The following is a 25,470-nucleotide window of genomic DNA, read 5'->3' as shown; positions in this document are numbered from 1 at the left end:
AGGACAAAAAGTACTCTCTCATTTTATGGATGGAGAAATGAGGGCCCTGGGAAGCTTGCTGTAGGCTATCCAATGAGTCGATGTTTAAGCTTTCCAGAATGTTTCCAGCTGGTTTATGATTCTAACTAGTGAGTCTGCCAAATACCCCTTTCTGGCACACTGCACAGTCTCTATACAGCTACCCTACCAAAGCAGCGAGGCTTCCCTATCCCTAAAACGCCACCCTATAGTAACACTAGCCACTGAGCCTGAGATTTCAAAGCCATCCAATTTACCTCTCTGGTTCATCCTATCGTTTCCTATTTCAGCTTCACTGGCCTGGGCTTGGAATTAAGTAGGTGTCCACATGTAGGTCATTTGGGATGCTGAAGGCAGGAAAAGACATAAGCTCCCAAACCCAGGATCGTGTCTGAACAGGACACCAGTGCTTCCAGCACCACACAGAAGCTAAAGAAGAGCTGAACCTCCCAACCCCTTACTCTGACAGCTCAAAGTAGGGTGAGGCACACCTTTTATTACAAGAGTTTACAAATAGATTACAAAAAAAAAAGGATACACTCCCCATCCCCTCCCACAGATGGGAATGTGGGCTACCCTCCACAACTGGTGACATTTATACCCAGAGCCTGGAGCTGAGACAGGCTGTCTTCATCAATCCGTGGGCCAGTGCGCCTAAATCCAGAACCTGCTGGGGGGATTATAGGAGCTCCAGAAAGGAAGAGATCTCTTAGGCAGGAGGTCCGGGAAGCATGTTCCTGGGGTTCAAGGCACAGTATTGGAGAAAAGACCCCTGGATATAGAGAAGGAAGGGTCCTTCTCTGGCATCAACAGCAATGAAGTTTACTGGCTAAAATCATCCTAAATTGGGGGGGGGAGGGCAGCTTTATACATAAATCCCTTCTAGTTTCTCATTCTCAAATCAGGTGAGTTGGCAGCTTATCTCTCTTTTTAAATCTCCTTAGCTTTCAGTTGAGTTGGTGGCTTGTATAGTAGAAAAAGGAAGAGTTGGCAATAGTAGGACAGCGAAGCTTGGAGGCTGGACCCCAGGAATCTGGGATCACGTGCTGTGGGCTGGTCTCAGGAGATGAATGAGTTTCATGCAGTGTTTGGCAGAGGCAGGCCTGGGACTGCTGTGCGGCAGTAACTGATTCCCCAGAGAGAGCAAGGCTAATTTCTCACTGGCACCCAGGGACACCAGCACCTGTGGGAGAAAGAGCAGATGACAGAACAGGACATGCAGAGGACTCTCATCCGGACTAGCAATTCCTACTCCAGAAAAGGAAAAAAAAAAAAGAAAAAAGAAAAAAAAGGGCTCTTGGGGACTCAAAATAAACTGTGTGATAAAAGAGAAACCTTGGAAGCAGACACTTCATCAGAGGTCTATTTCCATTCTCTTTGGTTATAGACCATGAAATCAAGGCACTAAGGGATCCAAGCACTTGTCCCCAGGAAGAGGAAATGAATGCAGCAATGACAGTAAACCAGTGATTCCCAGCTGTGGGTCTGGACCAGTGGTTTTTAACCTCATTACCATCAAGAATCCTTTTTATTATGTCCCCACTTGGATTGCCAGAAAATCCTATAACATGTATCACCACTATCCTGTCAAATTTCTGTTCTGCATGAACCACCCGATGCTACTATACTGAGCTATTATAACTTGGAGATTTAGCCTTTCATAGGTAGATGTGTGACTTCATTGGGAGATTTATATACTGAAAATTGAGCAAAAAGACAGAATAAAGCAGTGGTTAGGAGTATAGGTTCTGGCCGAAACCGGTTTGGCTCAGTGGATAGAGCGTTGGCCTGCGGACTGAAAGGTCCCGGGTTCGATTCCGGTCAAGGGCATGTACCTGGGTTGCGGGCACTTCCCCAGTGAGGGATGTGCAGGAGGCAGCTGATCAATGTTTCTCTCTCATCGATGTTTCTAACTCTCTATCTCTCTCCCTTCCTCTCTGTAAAAAATCAATAAAATATATTTTTTTAAAAAAAGAGTATAGGTTCTGGACTCAGACTCTTGACTTTAAAAGTGTAACCCTATATACTAGCTTTTAACTTGGACAAGTTATTAAATTCTTTGTGCCTCAGTTTCATAGCCTGCAAAAGGAGGAATATAACAGCTTAAACCAGGTATTACAAGTAAAATGCTTAGCATGGTGCCTTTAACATGGCAAGTGTTAAAACCACCCTGTACCTCCACATTTCTAATCTTCCCTCACCTCCCTCTCAGGTAGCCTCTAGAAAAGATAAACAGTGGTCCTGAGATGCCAGGCATTTCTCAGCCCAATGGAGCCCTCTTCCGGGTCCCTTCCCTTCTCTGTGGTGAGAGATGGTAGATGGAAAACTCATTTCCAAGACACTGCCCCTGAGTGTCCTACTCCCAAAGAGGGACAGAGTTGGATTTCTGGATGTTCCAATTCCTTAAAGACTACCTCAAGAAACTGTTGTGAAATACAACCCCATCGTTGTGGTTCCTAAGTCCCCTGGAGTGTACCTGATGGATACAGGGCTCCTGGCTGAGGCTCCGAAGGGCAATGAGGGCGGCCTCCTTCACATGTGGCTGGGGGTCTCCACACGCCATCTCTAGCAGCCGTTGGGGTACTTGACACTGTAACAGCTCTTCTCCCAAGCCCTCAGATCCCAAGTTGCCCAGAGCTGACACAGCATGGCGCCGGATACCAGCCTGAGGATCTCCAAGCAGCTGGGTCATACAGGGCACCGCAGCTGCCAGGGCAGGTCCCAGGGGACCGGCTTGATAGGCTGCATTGCCCACAGCAAAACTGGCACTGCGCCGCACAGCAGGGTCCTTGTCTCCAAGCCCCAGAAGCAGAAGGCTGAGCAGTCCAGCCTGGCTCTGCAGTGCCCCACGCAGGGCCATGCTGTGTTGGAGCAAATGTCCCAGGAGCCCATAAATGCGGGCCCGCACACAATTCTCTGGGTGACCCAAGAGGCTACGCAGGGGCCTATAGGATTCATCGGAGCCAGCAAGGAGTTCTTGGATAAAGGACAAGTGACTGGGAGGCAGAACCCGGGCTGTGTGGGCCAACAGAGAGAGAAGGTCAGAGGTCAGCAGCGGCTGGTCACCTAGAAGGGCAACTGAGAGGAATGAGATGATGGTTCCATGGGAGGCAGCCACTGTGTTCACAAACTGGTTGAGAGAGGTGGGATCCCTGAGGGCCAGGTGTGTGAGGAGACTGATGGGCAGCTCCACTTGTGGCAACAGGAGATGATGACAGCAGACCTAGGAGAAGGTGGGGAGGGGAGCAGCAAAAGTAGTTCAGAGAGAGGGAGAGTACATTGTAGCTTGATAGCTAGGAGCCCAAAATCTGGGAGAAAAGCCAAGCTATGGTGAGAAACACTACAGAGAGCTAAGAGCGATGACCCACGGTGCTCCATGGGAGACACAATGTGGACTCCAAGAGAATAAGTCCTCTCCTAGTTCAGTCCTTGCTCTGCTTGTCAAGGACCCACTGTTTAATGCCAAGAACTGCCAGCAATTCCTGGCTCAGGAGCTGAGTCTCCAGCACCTAGACTGGGATGTTCTCCCCACCAAGCTCCAACGGAATTCAGATAAGGGACTGATGCAGTTACCAGCCCCAGCTCTAACCACACACCTCTGTTCAGGCCTGAATGCTTTCTCCACTCCAACTCTTACATCAAACCAGATGCTCCACTCTTACAGGGGCCAAGGAGAGCCCTGGAGCTGTTGGAAGTGAACTAGAGTGTACAAGGTCGCTGGCCATCTTCCTCTCCCACCTTCATGCCTCCAAAGTACCTGCAGCAGGTGGGCCGTGACTGCTGAGTCTGTAAGGTTAGCCAAGATACCCCCAAGGAGGTCAGCATCCACATCCAGGGCAAAGGGGAAGCAGAGGAGCTGGCAGACAGAGAGCACCACGACGGGGAGAAACTCAGACCCATGAGGCCTAAGGAGGTGAGTGTGGAAGGATTTACTCGGCCTTGCTCACTCACCCTTTATCTCTCCCTTCTCAAATTTCCTAGTCCAGCTCTCCTTCCCCAATCTCAGCATACCATTTCTTGCCTCATAGCTCAAGCTGTCAGCTATTTCTCTCCTGCCTTCCCCTCCTCACCCCCCACTGCAGATTCTGGCTCTTCGGGTCTCCCTCCTCTAGCTCAAACTCACGCCTGGCCCAGCTGCTGTAGGAAGCTGGGGGAAAGCAGATGCTTCAAGGTGGACATGAGGATACTTCCATGCTGAGACAGGTGGCTCAGGCATAACTGGGGCTCCTGGGTAAAGGTGGCCACAGCCAGGCTCAGCATGGCTGCCACACCTGGAAATACCAAGAATGAAGAACCAGTGGAGCAGACAAGAAGCCCAGATACTCCTGCTTCCCCATGTCTCCCAGAGCTACCATCTATTCAGTCCCTTCCCATCCCAGGCAGCAGCAGCAGCAGCAGCAGCAATCTCCATGACTACTCTAGTTCTAGGCTACCCCTCTTGAAGAGGGATCAATACACTGGTCCCATACAGGAAGCCATGCAGATGAAAAGCTACCTTGGGGTGAGATCAGTGTCCAGTCTGGCTCTGAGCTTGAGCTATGTGGACTGGACAGCGTTAGCTCCTCTTCCTGTGTAGATACCTCCTTGGAGAGCCTCAGAGCCATGGAGAAGCGGTGCCACAGAACGGTCCACATTTCTGAGCTAACCATGTCCCTTATCAGGTTAGCTTTCCCCTCCTAGAGACAAAATTGAAAATAGATGGGTGGGGAGGTCAAAATCAGGAGTCAAATGCCTTTTTTTCCACTCCAGTCTTTGACCTACGAGGATAGGAAGTCCCAGAAACAATCCCTTTTGTTTTCCCAGCTAGGATTTCCCTGTTATCTTAGTTCCCTTTCTTACCACATTTTAATCATGTGTACATCTTCTGGAAACCAGGAAATTACTCTTTTCTCCCCACTGAATCCTAAGGGATGCATTTGAGTAGTTCCCTTTAAAGGGTCCATACTGAAGGCAGGTGGGCCCCTTCCAAAGCCATCACAAGCATAGTAGTTTGTGGATTGCTTCATTCCTAATGTCCAGCTGCTCCCTAAAACGCCCAGTTTCTCTCTCCTTCCTTTCCATTTGCCCTAAGCTGTAGCTGTACCTGGGTGAGGAGCTGCAACAGAAGGGTGAGTAGGCCGTCGTAGAACCCACAGCCATCAGGTGGAGTCAACCGGACCTGCAGGAGAGAGGCAGGAAGAATGCAGATCTGAGAGGCATGAGGTGGCCTCACAGCCTGTGCACCAACTCCTGGTCAGGCAGAAAGAGCTCTTCCTCAGCCTGGTGTTCTGTGGAGAGCTCTTATGAACTTAGAGGAGTCTTGGTTCCTGCCTATTTGGTCAATGACTACCTGTGTCCTAAAGACACACAGTCTGGCAGGGTAAGCAGATGTGGAAACAATTATAGTTTAGGAAGATACTTCCTAAACAAGAGGCTAGGGTGGAAGAGGAAGTTCACAGCTAAGAGTACCTAACTCTGCCCTGTCTGGTTTGGCTCAATGGATGGAGCATCGGCCGGCGGACTGAAGGGTCCCAGGTCTGATTCCGGTCAAGGGCACATGCCTGGGTTGCGGACTCGATCCCCAGTGGGGGGCGTGCAGGAGGTAGCGATCAATGATTCTCTCTCATCATTGATGCTTCTGTCTCTCTCCCTTCCTCTCTGAAATCAGTAAAAATATATATTTAAAAAAAAAAAAGAGTACCTAACTCTGCCTCCAGGAGGCAGGAAACTGATGGGATTAAACATTTAAAAGACAGATAAAAGAAAGTGGAGGTAGGGAGAACATTCCAAGTGGAAGTCACAGCACATACAAAGGCAGTCACGGAAGACCAAAGTGAATTTTGGAAATGGTAACTCTTTTGGTCTAGCAGGATTACAGAGCCTAGAGGTAACAGATGGGCTCTCAGTAGCCTGCTAAAGAATTTGGACTTTATCCCGGAAGCAGTGGGAAGCCACTGAGGAATCACACAAGCTCCACATGGGCAAAACAGATTTTTGTCTCTTTTATTTACGGCCATATTCTCAGAACCTAGAATAGTGTCTGGTACTCAATACCTATTTATGTGTTAAGTAATTACTGGTTAAACAAATGACTAAATTTTCCTTTATTGAAAGCTCACTCTGGTGGCAGTGAAGAAAATGGACTGGAAAAGAGCCTAGAAGAGATCCTTTAGAGCAGCAGTACTCAACCTGTGGGTCGCGACCCCTTTGGGGGTCGAACAACCCTTTCACAAGGGTCGCCTAAGACCATCGGAAAAACACATATATAATTACGTATTGTTTTTGTGATTAATCACTATGCTTTAATTATGTTCAATTTGTAACAATGAAAATACATCCTGCATATCAGATATTTAACTTGCGATTCATAACAGTAGCAAAATTACAGTTATGAAGTAGCAACGAAAATAATTTTATGGTTGGGGGTCACCACAACATGAGGAACTGTATTAAAGGGTCACGGCATTAGGGAAGGTTGAGAACCACTGCTGTAGAGGCAAGTGTCGAAGTCCCTCTTTAGAAGTCTAGAGCAGGGGTCCTCAAACTTTTTAAACAGGGGGCCAGTTCACTGTCCCTCAGACCACTGGAGGGCCGGACTATAGTTTTTAAAAAAAAACCATGAACAAATTCCTATGCACACTGCACATACCTTATTTTGAAGTAAAAAAACAAAACGGGAACAAATACAATATTTGTATTTGCATGTGGCCCGCGGGCCGTAGTTTGAGGACCCCTGGTCTAGAGTGTTAACAGCAGGTCTAAAGCCCTGACCAGTCTGGGCTCAGAGGGGTCACTTATCTGGAGGCAGAGGGGAGGAAAGATTCCTTGATTCCTTTATCACTTTTTAGTTTACTCTAGACTGGCTGGCATTTCCGTCTTTTCTCCCTAATTCCAGTCCTTGTTGGATTCAGAGAAAACGTGTCTATGCATTTCCAGCAGACCTCACCTCAGCAGGGGCACACAGGGCGTGAGTGGCTGCAGGGATCCACTCCACAGGCTGGAGGTCAAAGGTCACCCCTTGCTGTCCAAGCTGTCCCAGTAAACACGCCGCTGCATTCTGGAGAGTTAAAGGAGGAGAAGAAATGGTATTCAGCACACGCAGAGAGGACTTAGGTCTCTGTCCTAGACCAGAAGAATACTACATAAGCAGCTGCAAAGGGGACAATGACTCCCCTACTCCCCAAAAGGTTGGATGATAGGGGAAAAAGATAAAGGTTGAAAACTCACCACAAGAGAGACGACGTGTGAATGGGTAAAGAGAGTAGCAGTCTCACTGCCTAGCTTCTCCATTCTGGAATAAAGAGATATAGCAAGGGATGCAGCAGTGTGAAAGGAGGTCGGTGATTGGCCTTCCCTCTTTCTTGGAAGGCACTCTCCACCTAGGCTGCATGTCCAACTCCAAGTCACAAAGCTGGTGGGAATCCAGGTCTATTCTTTGTACAGAAACCTTCACTCTCTATAGCAATCTCTCCTAAGGATAGGCTGTTCTATGCCAGCGTGAGTTCTGTAGGTAGAAAATTTCAGTGGACAGATCCTACTTTATGACTCACCCAGAAGGCAGATCTTGGAGCCGAAGGACCAGAAGGGAGAGGAGGTAGAGTGTCACTTCAGTAGACTCTTCCCAATCCACTACCTTGATCTACAAAGGAAACTTAAGGTATCAGAGCAACCTCTGGTTGAGATGGTGGGGCCATCATGAAATGCCCACCTGTGTTGCTGGCCTACCTTGCCCTGGACCAACATCAACAATGACTTCAAGGCCAGGGGCTCTTGCCCTAAACGATGGCACAGGCGTTCACTAACATGGCAGCAGGAGTAGAGAACCTAAGGAAGTGTGGAGGAGTCTCTCAGTGAGCAGAGCAGCACCTGGGCTCCTAGGCTAGAAGGCTCAGCTAAAAGCAGGCTAGCCTCTCAACAGATCTGGCACCCACACCTGAGGAAATGAGAGAAACTTGGGCCACTCTGCCTCTTGATGTAAGACAGCGGTTCTCAACCTATGGGTCGCGACCCCTTTGGCGGTCAAACGACCCTTTCACAGGGGTCACCTAAGACCATCCTGCATATCAGATATTTACATTACGATTCATAACAGTAGCAACATTACAGTTATGAAGTAGCAACGAAAATAATTTTATGGTTGGGTCACAACATGAGGAACTGTGTTTAAAGGGCCAGAAGATTGAGAACCACTGCTGTAAGATAGTAGATAGGGATACTTCTCAGTTCTGGTGAGGACTAACAGTGGGACCTTCTCAGTTGAAAAGACTTAAAAGCAAAAAGGGGTCCTGCAAGGGGTCTCTCCCTCAGTCCTGGGGGTTAAAAAGAGACCTGAAGTGCCCAGAGTTACAGGCAGGCAGTACCTTAAGAAGGTGTAGGCACAGGATGGGATGCTGCAGTCCACAGATGAGAGATGGCCTCAGTTGGTTATTGTCTTCAGTTAGCTGATTTGCCAAATGCCGAGAGATCTATAGGGACATTCCTGAAGACTCAATCCTATTCTCATTATTCCAATCCTATATCCAACTAATCAGGACTCTCAAACCCTTGCTAGTCACTCTTCCCTAGGTTCACCAGGAACCTCAGACCCCATTCCATTCCAAGCCTTCATGGCCAATGGAGAACGAAAGGCAGGGTCTTGGTTAGCCCCAGGTACAGAGTAGTGTTGCCAGCCAAAAGGGAGCAGAAAATCTGAACCTTGAGCCCTTGCGGAAGTATCACTGGCAGCTTCAGGTCAGCTACCCTACCACATGGGCAGTTTGTCACTGAGCTCTCTAATCAAGGCCTCTGGGATTTTAGCTACATCATGTTCTACAAGTGGTAGGATCATGTGTTTCTGGAACTACAGATAAAGAGGAGGCATAAAGGCTTATTTTTTCTGCCTTTCTAAGAAGCTGGAACCAGCCTTCCCCACTCTGGCAATAGGAGAGGAACAAAAAACTGCAGCTCAAACCTGTTCCTTGGCTTCCCAGCAGCCAGGCAGCCCGAGAGGAACAATGCATATGGCCGCCAGCGCAGAGGAAATGGCTCCAGGCAGATCCTCACTCTGTTCCCTCAGAGGCTGGCTCACTTGAGGGGCTCCTATGGAGAAAGGCAAATAATGCAGGGTAGGTCTAGTTGTTTTTCTCAGTTGCCGCTTCATTCTTTCAGTTATTTCTTGGGCACTCACTAAATGCCAGGCACTGTGTCCAGTGATGGCAGTAGAAAGAGCAGAGTTGGACCTATTCAATGAGTATGTCCAGAGAACCTCCCCTTCCCACACTGGTTACCTGGAGGTGTGTGGAAAGGGAGCTGTGGGACTGTCAAGCCATGAAGGAGCCCGTCCAACACGGCCCGCTGTGTAGTCAGCAGACTGGAGTAAAAGGCTTTGGAGATGGTACAGCTATTCCCATCCATGGCTTCACACAGAACAGTGAAGCACTAAGGGAGATAAAGGCTCGGTTACTATTAGGACATCAGAAAATTGACTAGGCTTAGAGTAGGGAGCGAGACTCCCCAGAGAACCTGAGAGAGGAGGAGGAAAACCCAGGGGGACTAGCTATCTAATTTTAAGTATTCTTCATACAGAAGATGCATTATAACTGTCTTCACATTTCAAGAACAGGAATATTAGGTGTCAGTTGTTCTTTTCTCGGATCAGCTGCTCCCTAGATGATGTTTCTCAAAGTATCAATGTGACCATGAGTATAAAAATTGCTGGGGATTTCTGGGTCCCTCCCAAACCAGCCCTCTCAGAATTTCAGGAGGTGGGGTATCTATTCCAAACCCTCCATGCTACTCACTGCACGATGACATATGAGAAGTGCTGAGAGTGAGTCACTGCTGGCCAAAATTTACATTAGATATTAAAAGCTTCCTGACTTGAAAGGGTGAGGAATGTTAAAATAGACTCTCAGACTACTAGAAATTGAATGGACTGCTAGCTAGAGGCAGGAAAGTAGCCCAAATATGTGTTCCCAATTACCAGTTTGCACGACCAGGCAATTGTTTATTTCCTTGAAAATGTTCCTAATTATCTTCTCTGAGATTTTCTCATTCAATCTTCCATTCCCCTGTCCCTCACTCCAAAGTCCAGGGGAGAGAACCCATATCCATATAGTTTACTAGTCCATAAGACAAATAAGGTTGGGAATACTAACTGATGTGCAAGTCTCCTCAAGAACAAATATTTCAATCTGTGGTTCCCTGAAATAGGCACACTGCTTAGTGCCTCTGGGCCTTTATATATGTTGCTCTTTCTGCCTGGAATATCCTCTCTACTTTCCTGCCTCATCTACCTGGCAAACTTCTGTGTATTCTCCAAATCCCTGCAGAGGCTTTTTCCTCCTCCAGGATTTCTTCTATGACCCGCCAAGTAGCGTTAATCTTCTTCAGTGGTGCTTGTGTGTCTTACACAAAGTTCTAGTGTACTTTTCACACTATTGTCCTTTACAACTTGATATCTCCCCCACTAGACTACCCATGGTCCCTTGAGGACAGGAACTTTCTTTTACTCAAACTGTATATGGCACACAGTCAGCATTCAACAAATATTTGATGTATTGCTTGATCTAACCCTATCTAGTCATAAGAAAGGGGATGGAAGAAACACTGAGAAAGACAGAAGAGACAGAAATCTGGAAGTGGGAACAGATTACCATAAGGCTATCCCTCTGTAAAGTCTGCTTGGAGTCATCTGGTTGGGCCAGAAGTTTCCCCAACAGGTCCAGAAAGAGATTGGCAGCTTCTTGAAATACCTGTAGGCTGGGGGAAAATGAGCCCATGGTTTCTTCTCATCTTTCTACTAAAAGCCTAGACATGGTGAATGGGTCAGTTCTGGGCAAGTAGGAGTAGCTCAGTAAAGGAACACATCATAATGCTCCCTTCTCTACCCTGCTCAGCACACACACAGTCTCACATATACAACCTCCAAGCCTTTCTCTTTGCCATTGCTCTATCCGTGGTCAGCAAACTGTGGCTCGTGAGCCACATGCGGCTCTTTGGCCCCTTGAGTGTGGCTCTTCCTAAGCCTTAGGAGTACCCTAATTAAGTTAATAACAATGTACCTACCTATATAGTTTAAGTTTAAAAAATTTGGCTCTCAAAAGAAATTTCAACCATTGTACTGTGTTGATATTTGGCTCTGTTGACTAATGAGTTTGCCGACCACTGCTCTAGGTTATTCACATCTTGATCCTTTCATTCAGTGTATAGTGACTGCTGACCCTTAAAACCCAAAAGTCTTGGGGCAAAGTTGGAGGTATCTCAGGGTCTGTAAGAGAATTAATTAGCTGGACTTTGAGGGGGCAGTCAGCTGATCCCTAAACCTGTCACAAATCACAGCTTCTTCCTTACTTAGCCTTTTCCTAAAGGAGAAATAAAAATAGGGATAGAAACTGAAACCAAACTGGCCAACAGAACAAAACTGTGTCTTATCCCACCTGTCACCTGTCTGGCCCCTCTCCAGGTTAAAGGTGCAGGCAAAGTAGGCCTGAATCACGGCCATCAGGTCCCGTAAGAAGGTCCCATACCAACATTGCTGCCAAGGAAGAAAACAGAGTAAGGGCAATGTAGGGGATGGAGACAAATAGAAAAAGCAGTAAAGAAAGGTATCAGATATCCAGTCAGGTTAACCAGACAAAAAGGGGCGGAGGAAGAGAGTGTTTGGACAGAGACAGGAGATCTAGAAGAAACCAGTGGCAGCTAATGGGCTGTAAATAGTCTGAAAATGTGCCTTGTTTGGCCTGAACAGCATTTTGGAGTTTAGAATGTTACGTTTTTCAAAATAGCTCAAATTCTTTTTTCAATTTCTTTAAAACACTCAAGATTAATAATCATCAGCAGAGTGCAGCTTTCCAGCTGCCTGAGCCCAGATCCCATTAAACATCTCTTTTTTCTGTTCTCTCAGCTTAGCTGTGGCAGGACACAGCATGAGAAGTAGAGGTTTGCCCCAAAAACATTGAGTCTCAATCCTAGCTCTTCCACTATCATCTCCAGGACCATTTACAAGTTAGAGCCTGTAAATGAGTCAGTTACTCTCCGAATTTCAGTACCCTGCTCTGTAAAATGGGGTTAAGAAAGCCAAGAATTTAACATCTTAAAGCACAGTGCTCTAAATATTGGGAAATTATGCATAAAAATATGGATTTCTAGCTTCTCTTGGAAAACTAAAAGGTCTGGAAACACTGGGCTGGAGCTGAGGATAGGCTGTATCATTAGACTGGACATGAGATCTCCAGTTTATCTATTCCCCACTATTCGCATAGTCTGACACAGTCGACTTTACTGACTGATAATATTTGCCTGGTCTCTGAGGGCATTAGAGTTTGCAATTCATGCTCTACTACCTTGAAAGAGAAGGAAAATTGGGCCAAATAGAGATGGCCGTTTGAAGAAGAGAAATCTAACAAGAAACTCCTGGAAGTCTTTAGAGCAGCGGTTCTCAACCTGTGGGTCGCAACCCCTTTGGTGGTCGAACGACCCTTTCACAGGGGTCGCCTAAGACCATCCTGCATATCAGATATTTACATTATGATTCATAACAGTAGCAACATTACAGTTATGAAGTAGCAACGAAAATAATTTTATGGTTGGGTCACAACATGAGGAACTGTATTTAAAGGGCTAGAAGGTTGAGAACCACTGCTTTAGAGGCTCCCTGCATAGAGCTTACCTGCTGAATACTGTGGCTCTCCTGGCTGTGTCTGAGTAGCCTGAGCAGCAGCCCAGGGAGCCCTGCCTCACGGCAGAAGACATACAAGGGAACAGAGTCACTGCAGCTGGTCAGAAGATAGCTCAGGACCCGGAGTGCAGGGAGGATACAGGACGCACCCTCCAGCATGTCTTTCAGGATCTGGATGATGTGAGAGAAGAAGTAATCAATATTACCAGAGGTAAAAGAAGAATTGTATATAGCAAGTGTCCCTAAGGAGTTGGCAAATCATACCAGGTGTTCTCATTCCTTTCTCTGTGAGTCTAAAGCCCAGAAAAGAGAGAAATAGGGAAACTGTACCAGGGAAGAGGAGTATAGATACTCGGTCATCTAACTTATAATAGCAGTGACCAAGGGGGAGGGGACTGTCCCTCAGAATCTCTGTGTCAGACCCAATGCAATTCCCATTTGTTCCCTCCCTTCTCCAGCCCTTCATTTTAAAGACAAAACACACACACACACACACACACACACACACACACACACACACTCAAATACACTTCTGAAAATTAAAAACAATGGTCACAAAACATATTCAACTCTAGACCAGGGGTTGACAAACTACAACCCACAGACTAAATAAACTTATTTTTATAAAGCCTGCAAGCTAAGGACAATAATATATATATTATCATCACCCAAAGATATGTGTTTTTTTAATGTTTCCATTGATTTCAGAAAGAGGAAAGGAGGAGAGAGAACATCAATGATGAGAATCATTGCTCAGCTGCTTCCTGCATGCCCCCTATTTGGGGTCAAGCCAGCAATCCAGGCATGTGCCCCACCAGTAATCAAACCCTGACCTCCTGGTTCATAGGTTGATGCTCAACCACTGAGCCACACCCACCAGGGCAAGGATATGTTTTTATTGATTGAGAGAAAGGAACATCAATCAGTTGCCTCCCATACACTCCCTGACCAGAAATCAAACTTGCAATCCAGGTAGGTGCCCAGACCAGGAATTGAACCTACAACCCTTCAGTGCACAGGACAATGCTCCAACCTACTGAGCAACATTTGGTCAGGGCAGCATTCTATTTTTAAATGGTTATTCTTTAAAGATTCTTCTTGAAAGAAGAATAACACATCAAGTGCTTTACAGTCTGCTATTCACTGCTCTAAGTCTTTTCACTTATTTGCTTACTTAATCTTTCTAATAACCCTATGAAGTAAATACAAATGCAGTTATAGATAAGGAGACTGAAGCTTCTAGGTAGGTTAAGGAAGTAGTCAATAATCACACAGCTCAAGAGTTCAGGTGGAATTCCAACTTAGGAAGTCTTACTCTGGAGGCAGAGCTTTTAACCTGCTTCCCTACCAAAAAGTTATCCAGCACAACATGTAAGGGCCAAAAGAGAGATGCAAGGTGCCAAGGCAATTCACTGGAGAAAGAAGAGTCTTTTCAACAAATGGTGCTGGGACAATTGTATACCCACATCCAAAAAATAAACTTAGATCCCTCGCAATGTACACCTCACATCTCATACAAAATTTAACTCAAAATGGGTCAGAGATAAAACTAGAAAACTTTTGGAAAAAACAGAGAAGAAAAGTCTTCAAGATTTTGAGTTTGGAAAGTATTTCTTAGATTCAACACCAAAAGCATAATCTACAAAGGAAAAATATGGTAATTGGTCTTCCTCAAATTTAAAACTCCTGTGCTTTAAGTCACTCATAAGAATAAAAAGACAAAGCATAGACTGGGAGAAAATATTTGCAAATCACATATCTGAAAAAGGTCTTGTATTCAGAATATACAAAGAACTCTTACAACTCAATTAAGAAGACAAACAACCAAATTTAAAAATGAGCAAAAAAATTGAAATTTCACAAATGGCTAATAAGCACATGAAAAGATGCTTAAAATCAGAAATTAGCAATGCTATACTATTTCATACAAGAATGGCTAGAATCAAAAGACAGACAGACAATAATACATGTTAGCAAGGATGTGAGAAAATGGAGACCCTCATTCATTGCTGTGAGAATGCAAAATGGTGTAGTCACTTTGGAAAATAATTCAGCAGTTTCTTAAAATGTTAAACATAAATTTACCATGTGATCCAGCAATTCCATTCATTCGTATCCACCCAAGAGAAATGATATGGCCACAAAGATTTCCATGTGACTGTTCATATCAGCATTATTTATAAAAGCCAAAAAGTGAAAACAACTTCAATGTCCATCAACCGGTGAGTGGATAAAATATAATATATGTCCATGTAATGGAATACTAATCAGCAATGAAAAGGAATGAAGTATAGATACATGCTACAGCATGAATGAACCTCAAAAACATTATGCTAAAGAGCCAAACATAAACATTGTATATACCATATTATTCCATTTATATAAATTATCCAGAAAAGGCAAATCTATGAGACAGAAAGTAAATTAATGGTTGCCTAAGACTGAGGGTAGGAATGATGATTAACTGTAAATGAGTATGAGGATCTTATTGGGGAGAGGAAAATGTTCTAATACTAGATTATAGTAGGAAAAAAAAAAACAGCCCTGGCCAGGTAGTTCAGTTGGTTAGAGCATCATCCCATACACCAAAAAGCTGTGGGTTCAATTCCCTGTTAAGGTACATACCTAAGTTGAGGGTTCAATCCTATGTCGGGGTATATAAGGGAGGCAACAGATCGATGTTTTGCTCTCACATTAATGTTTCTCTCCCTCTCGCTCTAAAATTAATAAACATATCATCTCAGGGGAGGAAAAATAAATAAAATAAACTGGATTATAGTGATGGTTTCACATCTTAATACATTTACTGAAAATCATTTAAAGGCTTTAAAGAGAAAGCAGAAAAGATGAGTTCCCAGGAAGGAAGATCACTGTGTTTCAGAGACGCAAGGAAAGGCTTTGTATGAAGGAACGCTAACTATGAAAACCAATTAAGCAAAATGTTACTCCCTAAAAAAGAATCTCATTCTTCTTGTTAGCATACCTGTATTAGAAAATATTGTACACGTAATTGTTATAGCTATATTTTTCATTTTGTCAGTAAAAATTTTGTAAATGTGGTTTTGCTCATTGTAAAAGTCCTTACACAATGTCCTCCATTTTGCCTCAAGGCCTACAATGCCTAAAGTCTTTACCATCAGAAAGTTTGCTGATTCCTGCTCTAGATGGATGCTTTTCTCTTCAGAAAGAGAAACCTGAGGCTTGCTCTTTTTGTGTTACTAAAGCAGGTTAGCAAATCTCCTTGAATTAAGCAGGTGGACTGAAAAAGAATTGGAAAGGGACAAACTTCCTTATGCCAGCCAATGTTTTTTAATGTCTCGTCTGTGAAAACAGTCCCCAATCCCCTCCACAGTACCCTTCTGCCCATCACCTGCCCTCCAGCCTCATGTAGCTGACTCTGGATGCGCTGGCAAAAGTCTGGATTGCACAGCAGGGTGAGAGGGGTCTTCAGCTGGATGGGCACAGGCTCGGTGGTCTCTAGCAGGTATTGCCACTCATCATCACTGTCTGGCTCCTGAGGCATAGGGGAGAGACAGAGGACAGGAGGAGTTGTAAGGCTGAGGGTAGTGGCTCCCAATCTGGGGGATCACAAGTAACTGCAAGAAGTCAGTAACTCCTTTAGCACAGACGTATTTTTCCAGCTACCAGTTTAAAAGGGTATAGCTGACCATTTGTGAGGGGTCTTGAAAGTCTCAAGAACACTGACATGTGTGCATAAAGAGATACCTAGAAAGATGTCCATGGTCGCATAACTTATAATACAAAAAAAAATTGGAAATGTCACACAGCCAGTCAGTAAGGGAATACTAAAGAATGGCACATCCATATTAGGAAACATTAAGAAGTTATTAAGGCCGAAACCGGTTTGGCTCAGTGGATAGAGCGTCGGCCTGCGGACTGAGGGGTCCCGGGTTCGATTCCGGTCGAGGGCATGTACCTGGGTTGCGGGCATATCCCCAGTGGGGGATGTGCAGGAGGCAGCTGATCGATGTTTCTCTCTCATCGATGTTTCTAACTCTCTATCTCTCTCCCTTCCTCTCTGTAAAAAATCAATAAAATATATTAAAAAAAAAAAAAAAGAAGAAGTTATTAAGAAAACTGTTGCTTGGCAACATGGCTCAGTAGTTGAGCGTTGACCTATGAACCAGGTCACGGTTTGATTTCTAATCAAGGCACATGCCCAGGTTGCTGGCTCGATCCCCAGTGTGGGGCATGCAAAAGGCAGCTGATCAATGATTCCCTCTCATCACTGATGTTTCTATCTCTCCCTTCCTTTCTGAAATCTATAAAAATATATTTTAAAAAAAGAAAACTGTTGTACTGAGGATGCATCACTTATGTAGTCTTCCTACCAACAACGCATGGTGGATGGAGCATCATCCTGTACACCAAAAAGGTTGCGGGTTCAATTCCCAGTCAGGGCAACTTATCCTAAAATGATTCAGAAAGTTGATACATTCATATATATGGAAAGAAAGAATCATAAAGCAAATTGGCAAAATTTTAACAATTAGTGAATCTGGGTAAAGAGCATATAGGAATTTGCCCTGGCCAGTGGCTCAGGTGTTTGGAGCATCATCTCATACACCAAAAAGGTTATGCATTTGATACCCAGTCAGGGCACATATGGGAGGCAACCAGTTGATATTTCTCTCTCACATTGATGTTCCTCTCTCTCTCCCTTTCCCTTCCCCTCTCTCTAAAATCAATAAAAACATATCCTCAGGTGAGGATTAAAAAAATAAGAATATATAGTAATTCTTTGTGGTATTCTCAGAATTTTAAGTTTGAAATTATTTCAAAATAAAAAGCGAAAACCCTAAAAAAAAAAAACACAAAAGATTGAGTAGAACTACATGTTCAGATGTAGAATGATCTCTAAAACAGATCATATGGCATGATGCAAAGCAATATATATTATTAATTATTCACTAATTACTCAGTAATGTAAAAACAGCCAAACTATATATTTCTATACTAGAAGCTCGGTGCATGAATTCATGCACAGGTGGGGTCCCTTGGCCTGGCCCGCAATTGGACTGATAGGGGCTGTCTCGCACAGTCTGGATCAGCAGGCCAGGGGCCGAGGGAGTGGGGGGTGGGGGGGGGGGCGAGGGCGGGCAGAGGGACCACAGGAAGTTGGCTGTGAGAGCACACTGACCACTAGGGGGAAGCTCCTGCATTAAGCATCTTCCCCCTGGTGGTCAGTGTGCGTCATAGTGACTGGGCGGTTGTCTGGTCATAAGGGGTCGCTTAGGCTTTTATATATAGAGATGTGTATATATATAAATGTACAGAAAGTTTGGAAGGAGACAGATGAAACTGATAGCAGAAGATACCTCTGGGACCTAGATGAGGCTTAAGAGGGACTTACATTTTTACCTATGTATTCCAATTTTTTATAATTACACATTCAGATAACTGTGCAACTAAAACCTATTAAGTTAATAATAACAAAGCAGTTTTTAACACACAAGAGCTCATACTTGGAGCATTGGGAATCACTGTTCTAGAAAAACAAACACCCAGACCCAACATCCCATGGCAGTGATAAGGCCAAGAAGAGCCCCCAGGCTCACCTCATTTTCTAGGTCTACTGCACCAGTGCTCTGCTGGCCGGCCTGTGACTGCTCTGGCCTCAGCTCTGGGAATGCTCGCTCACTATCCTCAGTGATCCAGTTTTCCCTGCCAGAGGAAGCAGAAGTAGAATGAACTACAGACCTTTGAGGCTTGGAGTTTCTTAACTTGCCCCTCCCTCTAAGCCCAGGATAGGAATGAAGGCCATGTAGGATTGAATAGAGACGACCTTCTACAATATGGCCAGGACAGGATAAGTTGACCACTAATTACACACACATCCTTGACTGCCCTCCCACTTCCTTATACCTTGGCAGTTTCCACCTGTTGCTCCCAACTCAATCTTCCCTTTTGTACTGAGATAATTCTTGCCCTTACAGTTAATGTACAACTGAGCCATAGAGAAAGGAAAGTTCCTATGTTTCCTGACAAATTAGGAATGTATCTGGAATTAGAATTCAAGAACCCAGGACTCACACTCCTAGGGCCCTGTCCCTATAAATCCTGGCTCAACCCTCCTCACCGAGGTGCAGCGGGGGCTTCTCCAGCACCCCACTCAGCCCAGCTGCTCTTCATTTCTGAGGCCATGATCCCAGCCAAGAGGCCTGGTTCCTGAGGAGGGGACACAGGGGTCGTGCAAGTAACCACCTTGATGGTCCTGTCTTCCTGTTCCAGGGTAGGTCCTGTATTCTGGTGTTTCTGTGGGAAGTGGGCAGGAGACACTGGGTGCCATAGGCCAGTACAAATCCTATTTGTGGCCCTTTCCCAACCCTAGAAAGCAATTCTCCTTCTCCAGCAACCCAGTCACTAACCTGCATATGTCCCACATTCCCACACACCTTCTGCTTGGCCTCCTCAGCCATGAGCTTACGGGCTTGACGCAAGATGCGAGATCGATTGCCCTTGGGGGCCAGTTGATGTGCCTGTTGGTCCTTGAGGACCTGAAGTTCTGGGGGTAGACGACTGGTTAATGGGGTGCCCAAATCTGGACCTGCTGGTTCAGTTATTACTGCAGGGAGGGAAGAGGAGAAGACATGATCATACTAGAGCTCCGCCATGTCCACTTGGCCAGAGACAATTTCAGTGTCTCCAGACCATTTGATAAAGTGACAAAAATGGAAGAGGGTTGTAAGGGAGGTGGCAAAGGTTAGGCAAAAGGCTAGGAAGAAAGTTCAAGGTGGTGGGGTAAGGAATATATTTTGGATCCAGATGCTGGGGGAAGGTGGGTAAGTTGGGGAGAACACTAGGGAAGTACAATAGCCCTGGGAACCCTAATGACTCACTGGTGACATGGCCAGCAATAAAGGGGTGATGTAGAAGGTCTGGCCAGGACAGGCGCTGCCGGGGGTCTTTGGTGAGCAGTCCCTGCAGGAAGTTCTGTGGAGAGAAAGTCCCCCATCAGCCTTTACTTCCATATAGGCTGCCTCTAAATAATCAGAGCCTGCAAACCAAGACTCCAGAGTCTAATCTTAGACCAGACCAGCTGCTCTTGATCACACCCTCTTTAGCCCTATCCTTAGGCCTCATTTCCCTGGATGAAATCATAGAACTCACTACCTCGTCTCCTGGGGTACCCCAATCCCTGTCCATGGGCATTCTAGAACCCCAGAAAAACAGAAATCTCAAAGTCACCAGCTTTGTGACAAAGTGAGAAAAAAACTAGAAGACAGAGCTGTCACCTGCATGATTATCTTCAGAAAGCAAACATACAACAGAGTCCCAAACTGCTCACTTTGCCTTCCCTTTGACTGCAATTTGTCAGAAACAGATGCATTTATGGTTGAAAGCACACACATACATACACACACACACACACACACACACACACACACACGAGTCATTGTGTAAAGATGTGTTTGGGAGCACTCAAAACTAGAAATCTCTCAGCAAGACTTCAGATGATGAGGGGTAGGAAGACTGTCTCTAAAAAGGGTACATTATGAGGTATCCTTAGGGAAATCCTCAATTGGGCCTGAAACAGGAATATAAAGTACTAGACTATGACCACTGTTCTAAAACAAGGTAATTAGTATGCCATGGCTCTGGCTGGAGATAACTGCATATCTGCCCCAAGGGAGAATAAATATATCCCATGTATATCACCCACTTGTTTCCTTTGTTTAGATTCTCTTTATATATATATATATTTTTTATTTTAGAGAGAGGAAGAGAGAGGGATAGAGAGAAAGAAACATCAATGAGAGAGAAACATGGACTGGCTGCCTCCTATATGCCCCCCACAGGGGATTGAGCCTGCTACCTGTGCATGTGCCCTGACTGGGAATTGAACTGTGACCTCCTGGTTCATGGGCCGCTGCTCAAGCACTGAGCCACACTTGCCAGGCTAGATTCTTTTTGATAATTACTTGGGCCTCCCAAACTGAGTAGTTTATGGGAAAACCTGTCCCCTTTCATCTTAGATAAAATGAAGAAAACTTATATGAGATTTCACTCTGGGAAAACGCTGCATTTAAATTCCACTGAAGCCGAAACCGGTTTGGCTCAGTGGATAGAGCGTCGGCTTGCGGACTGAAAGGTCCCAGGTTCGATTCCGGTCAAGGCATGTACCTGGGTTGCGGGCACATCCCCAGTAGGGAGTGTGCAGGAGGCAGCTGATCGATGTTTCTCTCTCATCGATGTTTCTAACTCTCTATCTCTCTCCTTTCCTCTCTGTAAAAAATCAATAAAATATATTTAAAAAAAATAAAAAATAAAAAAATAAATTCCACTGAAAGTCCAAATCTTACCCTAGCTCAGTGGTTAGCAAACTGAGGCTCGAGAGCCACATGCGGCTCTTTGGCCCCTTGAGTGTGGCTCTTCCTAAGCCTTAGGAGTACCCTAATTAAGTTAATAACAATGTACCTACCTATATAGTTTCAGTTTAAGAAATTTGGCTCTCAAAAGAAATTTCAATCGTTGTACTGTTGATATTTGGCTCTGTTGACTAATGAGTTTGCCAAACACTGCCCTAGCTAGATAAGAAGTAAAAAGGGTCCACTCTTTTTCCTCCCCCTCTCCATACCTCCTTCCTCCAGTCTACTGAGACTTAACTGCAAGGAGCAGGCACCACCTTTCTCGTTTTCCCCTAATCACCAAGATAGCCCCACTAGCTCTGGCCATTTGGATAGCTAAAGATTCCTTCTTTCAGAAGAGGACTGAAAACTGTTTGCAAAGCTAGATATCATCTGATAGAAAATAAGTGGAATAGAGGGTATGTAAAAGGACCAGTATCTATCTCTGGTTTCTTAAAAATCACCTTTCCATTGTGACGAAAGATAGCCTGGCCCAAGGAGGGCTGCTATTCCCAAGTATGACATACCCTCCCAGAATAAGTCCCTACAGTACAAAAGCAAGACAGGTTGGCCCAGCTCCTGTATTAATTCAGTAACTGCAAAGTCCTTCCCAACTCTGGAAAAGGATTTTGAAAAAGGGAACAGAGGCAGGGGGAGATAGGTTTCTAATGCAAAAGTAATCTCCCTCTCTATATTCATTACCTTGAAGCATGGACTAATGGTTGGGGGCCAGCGCACAGGGTCCTTGAGAATGAGGTTGACCAGTTGAAAGATGCTTGTGGTATAGAAGGGAGGGGTGCCTACAGCCAGCTCATAAAGTATGCAGCCCACAGACCAGAGGTCTGCGGTGTGGTCGTATGGTCGCTCTTCCACCAGTTCTGGGGACATATAGAGTGGTGTGCCTTTGATGGATGTTAGCACCATTGTGTTGGTGCTCATAGCCCGGGCAAATCTGCAGGTGATGGAATGGAAATGTAAAGAGAGAAGACAGTCAATAAAACTAGACCTGGTCACTACTCCCTCTCATTGTGTGAGATATCCCAAACCCAAACAGAGAGGGCACCGTCCAAAAGACCCAGCAGGAGTCCCAGTCTGCAGCTCAGGTTCTAAAACGAGGCCCATGTACGCCAAGCAAATGGCCTAGGACTCCCTGCAGAACTGGAAGTAGGGACGGAAGGTCAGGCTCCTCACCCAAAGTCACAGAGCTTGATGCCACCATCCTTGGCAAGAAGGATGTTCTGAGGCTTCATGTCTCGGTGAAGGATACGGTGGGAATGCAGATAATACAGGGCCGACACCAACTGGGCAGCAATGGCTTGAACCTAGGGATCAGCCAAGTGGGAGGAAGAAAGGATAGGTCAGACGAAGGAGCCTGATCCAGGAGCCCAAAGACTCCTCCCTGATACTACAACTGATGTGATCATCTCTTTCCTTTCTTTGAGCTTCACACAATACCTTCTATAGTTCTTGCTCCCCTATTCATTCATTGACTTGTTCATTCATTCTTTCAAAGAAAATTTATTGAGTCTCACTAGCTGCACGGCCATAGACAAATTATCTTATGCCTCTCAGATTTTTCATCAATAAGATGACAATAATCAAACCCTCTACCTCACAGGATTATTATGAGGATCAAATGAGTTAAAGCATGTAAAGTAATGTAATGCTCAGAATGGTGCCTGGCATTTAATAAGCATTCGATATGCATTAGTTGTTATTAAGGCAAAATCCCTTTTTAAAAAGAAGTAATCAAAGAAATAAGACAGACAAAAGGAATAAGATGATGAATTACCAATGATGATGAGTGCTCGTAAGAAAATACAATGCTGCAACAGAAAGTCCTGAGGAGGGCCTACTTGCTGGAGTACAGGAAAACCCCTAGACTAAGTGTGGCTGGAAAATGTGTTTAACCAAATCCCACTATGAACCACTATGACTTGGTGGTGAATCTTGCCTTAACCATAACCCTCATACCTTCCTGCCCTCTCTGGTTCCACCCCACTAGCCCTTCTTCCCTAATGGCACCCAACACTAATAATAGCTAACTACAATGAATATTGTGTTTCAGGAACTCTTTGACCATTTTACATGAATTAACTCATTAATCCCCACAGTAGCTTTATGAGATAGACATTATTATATCCATTTTAAAAAGAAGAAACAGCCCTGGCTGGTGTGGCTCAGCTGGTTGAAACACTGTCCCATACACCGAAAGGTTGTAGGCACAAACCTATGTTGGGAGTTATATCCCCAGTTAGGGTGCGTGCAGGAGGCAACCGATCAATGTTTCTCTCTCTCTCTCCCCCTCTACCCTCCTCTTTCCTTCTAAAATCAATCCATCAATTAATTAAACAGAAAGAGGAAACTGAGCACAAAGAGGTTCAAATAACTTAGCCAAGAGGATCCAGCTAGGAAGTGGCAGAGCCAACCTTTGTATTCAAAGATTTTTGGCTTCACGGTTGATATACTTCATTGTCATACCACATGTTCTCTATATACACTGATTCTTATATTTTTCTCAGGAATTTTCAAAATGCAGACTCTCAGTGCCCTCAGCTTTCCCTGCCAGTCCTTAACCTGAAGAGAGTCAGGGGTAGAGAGAAGTTTGAGCCTGGAAACATACCTGGTCTTCAGGAAGTTTTCCATCATCTTCCAGGATCTGAAAGAGCTCTCCCTCAGCATAGTCTGTCACTACCACTACCTGAAAGGCAAAGGCAAAAGACACTGATGGCTTCAGAATTATGCATTAAGGTTGGGAAGTTCCTGGGATGCTTCTTCTTGGGGAGAGGCGACCCCGAGCCAAAATACACCTCTTTATCAGTCTCAAAACTGTCGAGCATGTGCACAATGTTGGGATGCCGCAGGCCCCGCATGATTTCAATCTCTCGTTGCAGATTCCTCAGCTCTTTCTCTGAGCGTCCCAATTTTGGAATGAACTTCAGGGCCACCACCTATCAGAGGTAAGATGAAGAGTCAAGGCCTAAGCACACCACTGAAACTTTAGCCTGAGAACTCCAGAAGTGAGACTTTAGATTGAGCAATTGTCATGGTAGCTGCTAGCCTCCCACTCCACTCTCCCCATGGTACTGTGCCCTCACCCAGCCTTTCCTTCCCCTTGCCCTGGGAGGAAAGTGTCTCTGCCAGACAGAACCCTTTGGTGGATTCTGGGACAGGTGTTCTAGTCAAAGTAAAAAACTCAAGATTTAAAGAATTTAGAGGGAAAAAATGGAGAAGAAGAATAGAGTTCAGGTGGTTTATTTCTTCCTGCATAGGATGATCAGGATTAATAGTAGCGATAATACTTCTTTATTTGTTGTCTATGTGGTGCCAGGCACTGTACTAAGTCATCCAATGTAACATTACATTTAATTCTCAAAACCCATCAGTCAGATACTATACTGTGTTCCTCCATAGATAAGGAAACTGAGACGAAAGCGGTTACTAACTCGTCCAGTTCTAAGGCTAGAAAGTGGCAGGGTGAGGATTTGAACCCAAGTATCCAATTTCAGAGCTCACACTCCCTAGGCACGAAGGAGTCAGTGTCCTAGGAATACAGGTCGGTATGAATGCTTCCCTTCTGGCCCCATTTTCCACTGGAGTTGGGGGTGTGGCATCCCAACCAAGAGATACCCCTCTTTTTTCACCACCTGAGCACTGTATTTCCTCCGACCCTTGTACACCCGCCCAAAAGAGCCTTCTCCAATCATCTCCAACACGTGGTACTTTTCCATGGCAGGGGCTTCGGGGTTCCTCAGAAGAGAGAAAGCAGAGATGGTAGCGAAGAGCTCCCGCTCCACGCAGTTCCACACATCTGGGAAGCCTGGTTGGCACATGGAAGGAAGGTTCGTGTTAGCCACCTCGCTTTTTCCTCTTTTTCATAATAATCCAGGCCTCAAACCCATGGTAGAGTGGAGTGACTGGAAAGATGAAATCTTAGAGCAAATAGAGCGCCTCTTGTAGTTCTCCCGCCTTTTCAGACGCCTCGGGTCCCCAACCCAACCTCGCGCCCACCCATCCCGTCTCCTTTCCCCCTCCACCAGCCTCCTCCACCAGCCCCACCCCTTTCAGCCTCCCCCAAGTTCTTGCCACCGCCAACCTCCTCAGCGACCCCGGCCGCGCCCGCGCCCACACCCCCGGCGCGAGCTCCGCACGCCTGAGCTCCGCTTCACCTCAGGCCAGGAGCTTCCAGCTCCCCAGGCCGAGGGACGCCGGCTCTGGCCTCAGCCCCGCCCCCTCAGGCTGCCTGCATACTGTGCCTGACTTAAAATTCTTCCCGACCCCCGCTGCCCGTCTTCTAGAAGATTCCTATTGTTACCAACCGTGTTTGCTACAACCAGCCAGAGTCCGGAGGACAAAGGCGTTCAGAGGTGTGGGGAAGACCGTGGACCGTCCTTAGGCACTTTTTAGGGCACTTCCGAATCGCCTCTTGGCTATCAGGACCCACTA

At 45.6% G+C, this 25,470-nt stretch overlaps 1 protein-coding gene across 11 annotated transcripts; it reads right to left on the bottom strand.

Moving 5' to 3' along the window:
• Positions 1-494: 494 nt before the first annotated feature.
• Positions 495-25,465, bottom strand: STK36 (serine/threonine kinase 36). Of its 11 annotated transcripts, none has more exons than XM_059703158.1 (27): positions 25,344-25,465; positions 24,672-24,844; positions 23,835-23,975; positions 23,648-23,725; positions 22,216-22,346; positions 21,727-21,976; positions 19,516-19,609; positions 19,045-19,241; positions 18,756-18,931; positions 18,235-18,340; positions 16,026-16,169; positions 12,647-12,826; positions 11,415-11,512; positions 10,632-10,737; positions 9,264-9,414; positions 8,948-9,075; positions 8,358-8,462; positions 7,723-7,821; positions 7,548-7,636; positions 7,225-7,288; positions 6,944-7,054; positions 5,102-5,176; positions 4,514-4,694; positions 4,142-4,289; positions 3,776-3,923; positions 2,495-3,241; positions 495-1,201 (listed from the first exon to the last, which is right to left on the bottom strand). In XM_059703158.1, exons 2-27 carry the CDS (start codon positions 24,753-24,755, stop codon positions 1,058-1,060), a joined length of 3,975 nt encoding a protein of 1,324 aa, XP_059559141.1. In that variant the 5' UTR covers positions 24,756-24,844; positions 25,344-25,465; the 3' UTR covers positions 495-1,057. The 11 variants fall into 11 exon arrangements, 10 of the variants coding, with proteins under 10 accessions (XP_059559141.1, XP_059559137.1, XP_059559139.1 ...); XM_059703154.1 differs by lacking the exon at positions 25,344-25,465 and adding an exon at positions 25,121-25,250; XM_059703156.1 differs by lacking the exon at positions 25,344-25,465 and adding an exon at positions 25,084-25,234.
• Positions 25,466-25,470: the final 5 nt, after the last annotated feature.

The sequence above is a fragment of the Myotis daubentonii genome, chromosome 7 (genome assembly GCF_963259705.1).
Source record: "Myotis daubentonii chromosome 7, mMyoDau2.1, whole genome shotgun sequence".
Classification (NCBI taxonomy): Eukaryota; Metazoa; Chordata; class Mammalia; order Chiroptera; family Vespertilionidae; genus Myotis; species Myotis daubentonii.
Note: the sequence above shows the minus strand (reverse complement) of the source record. Positions and strands in the feature narration are given on the sequence as shown.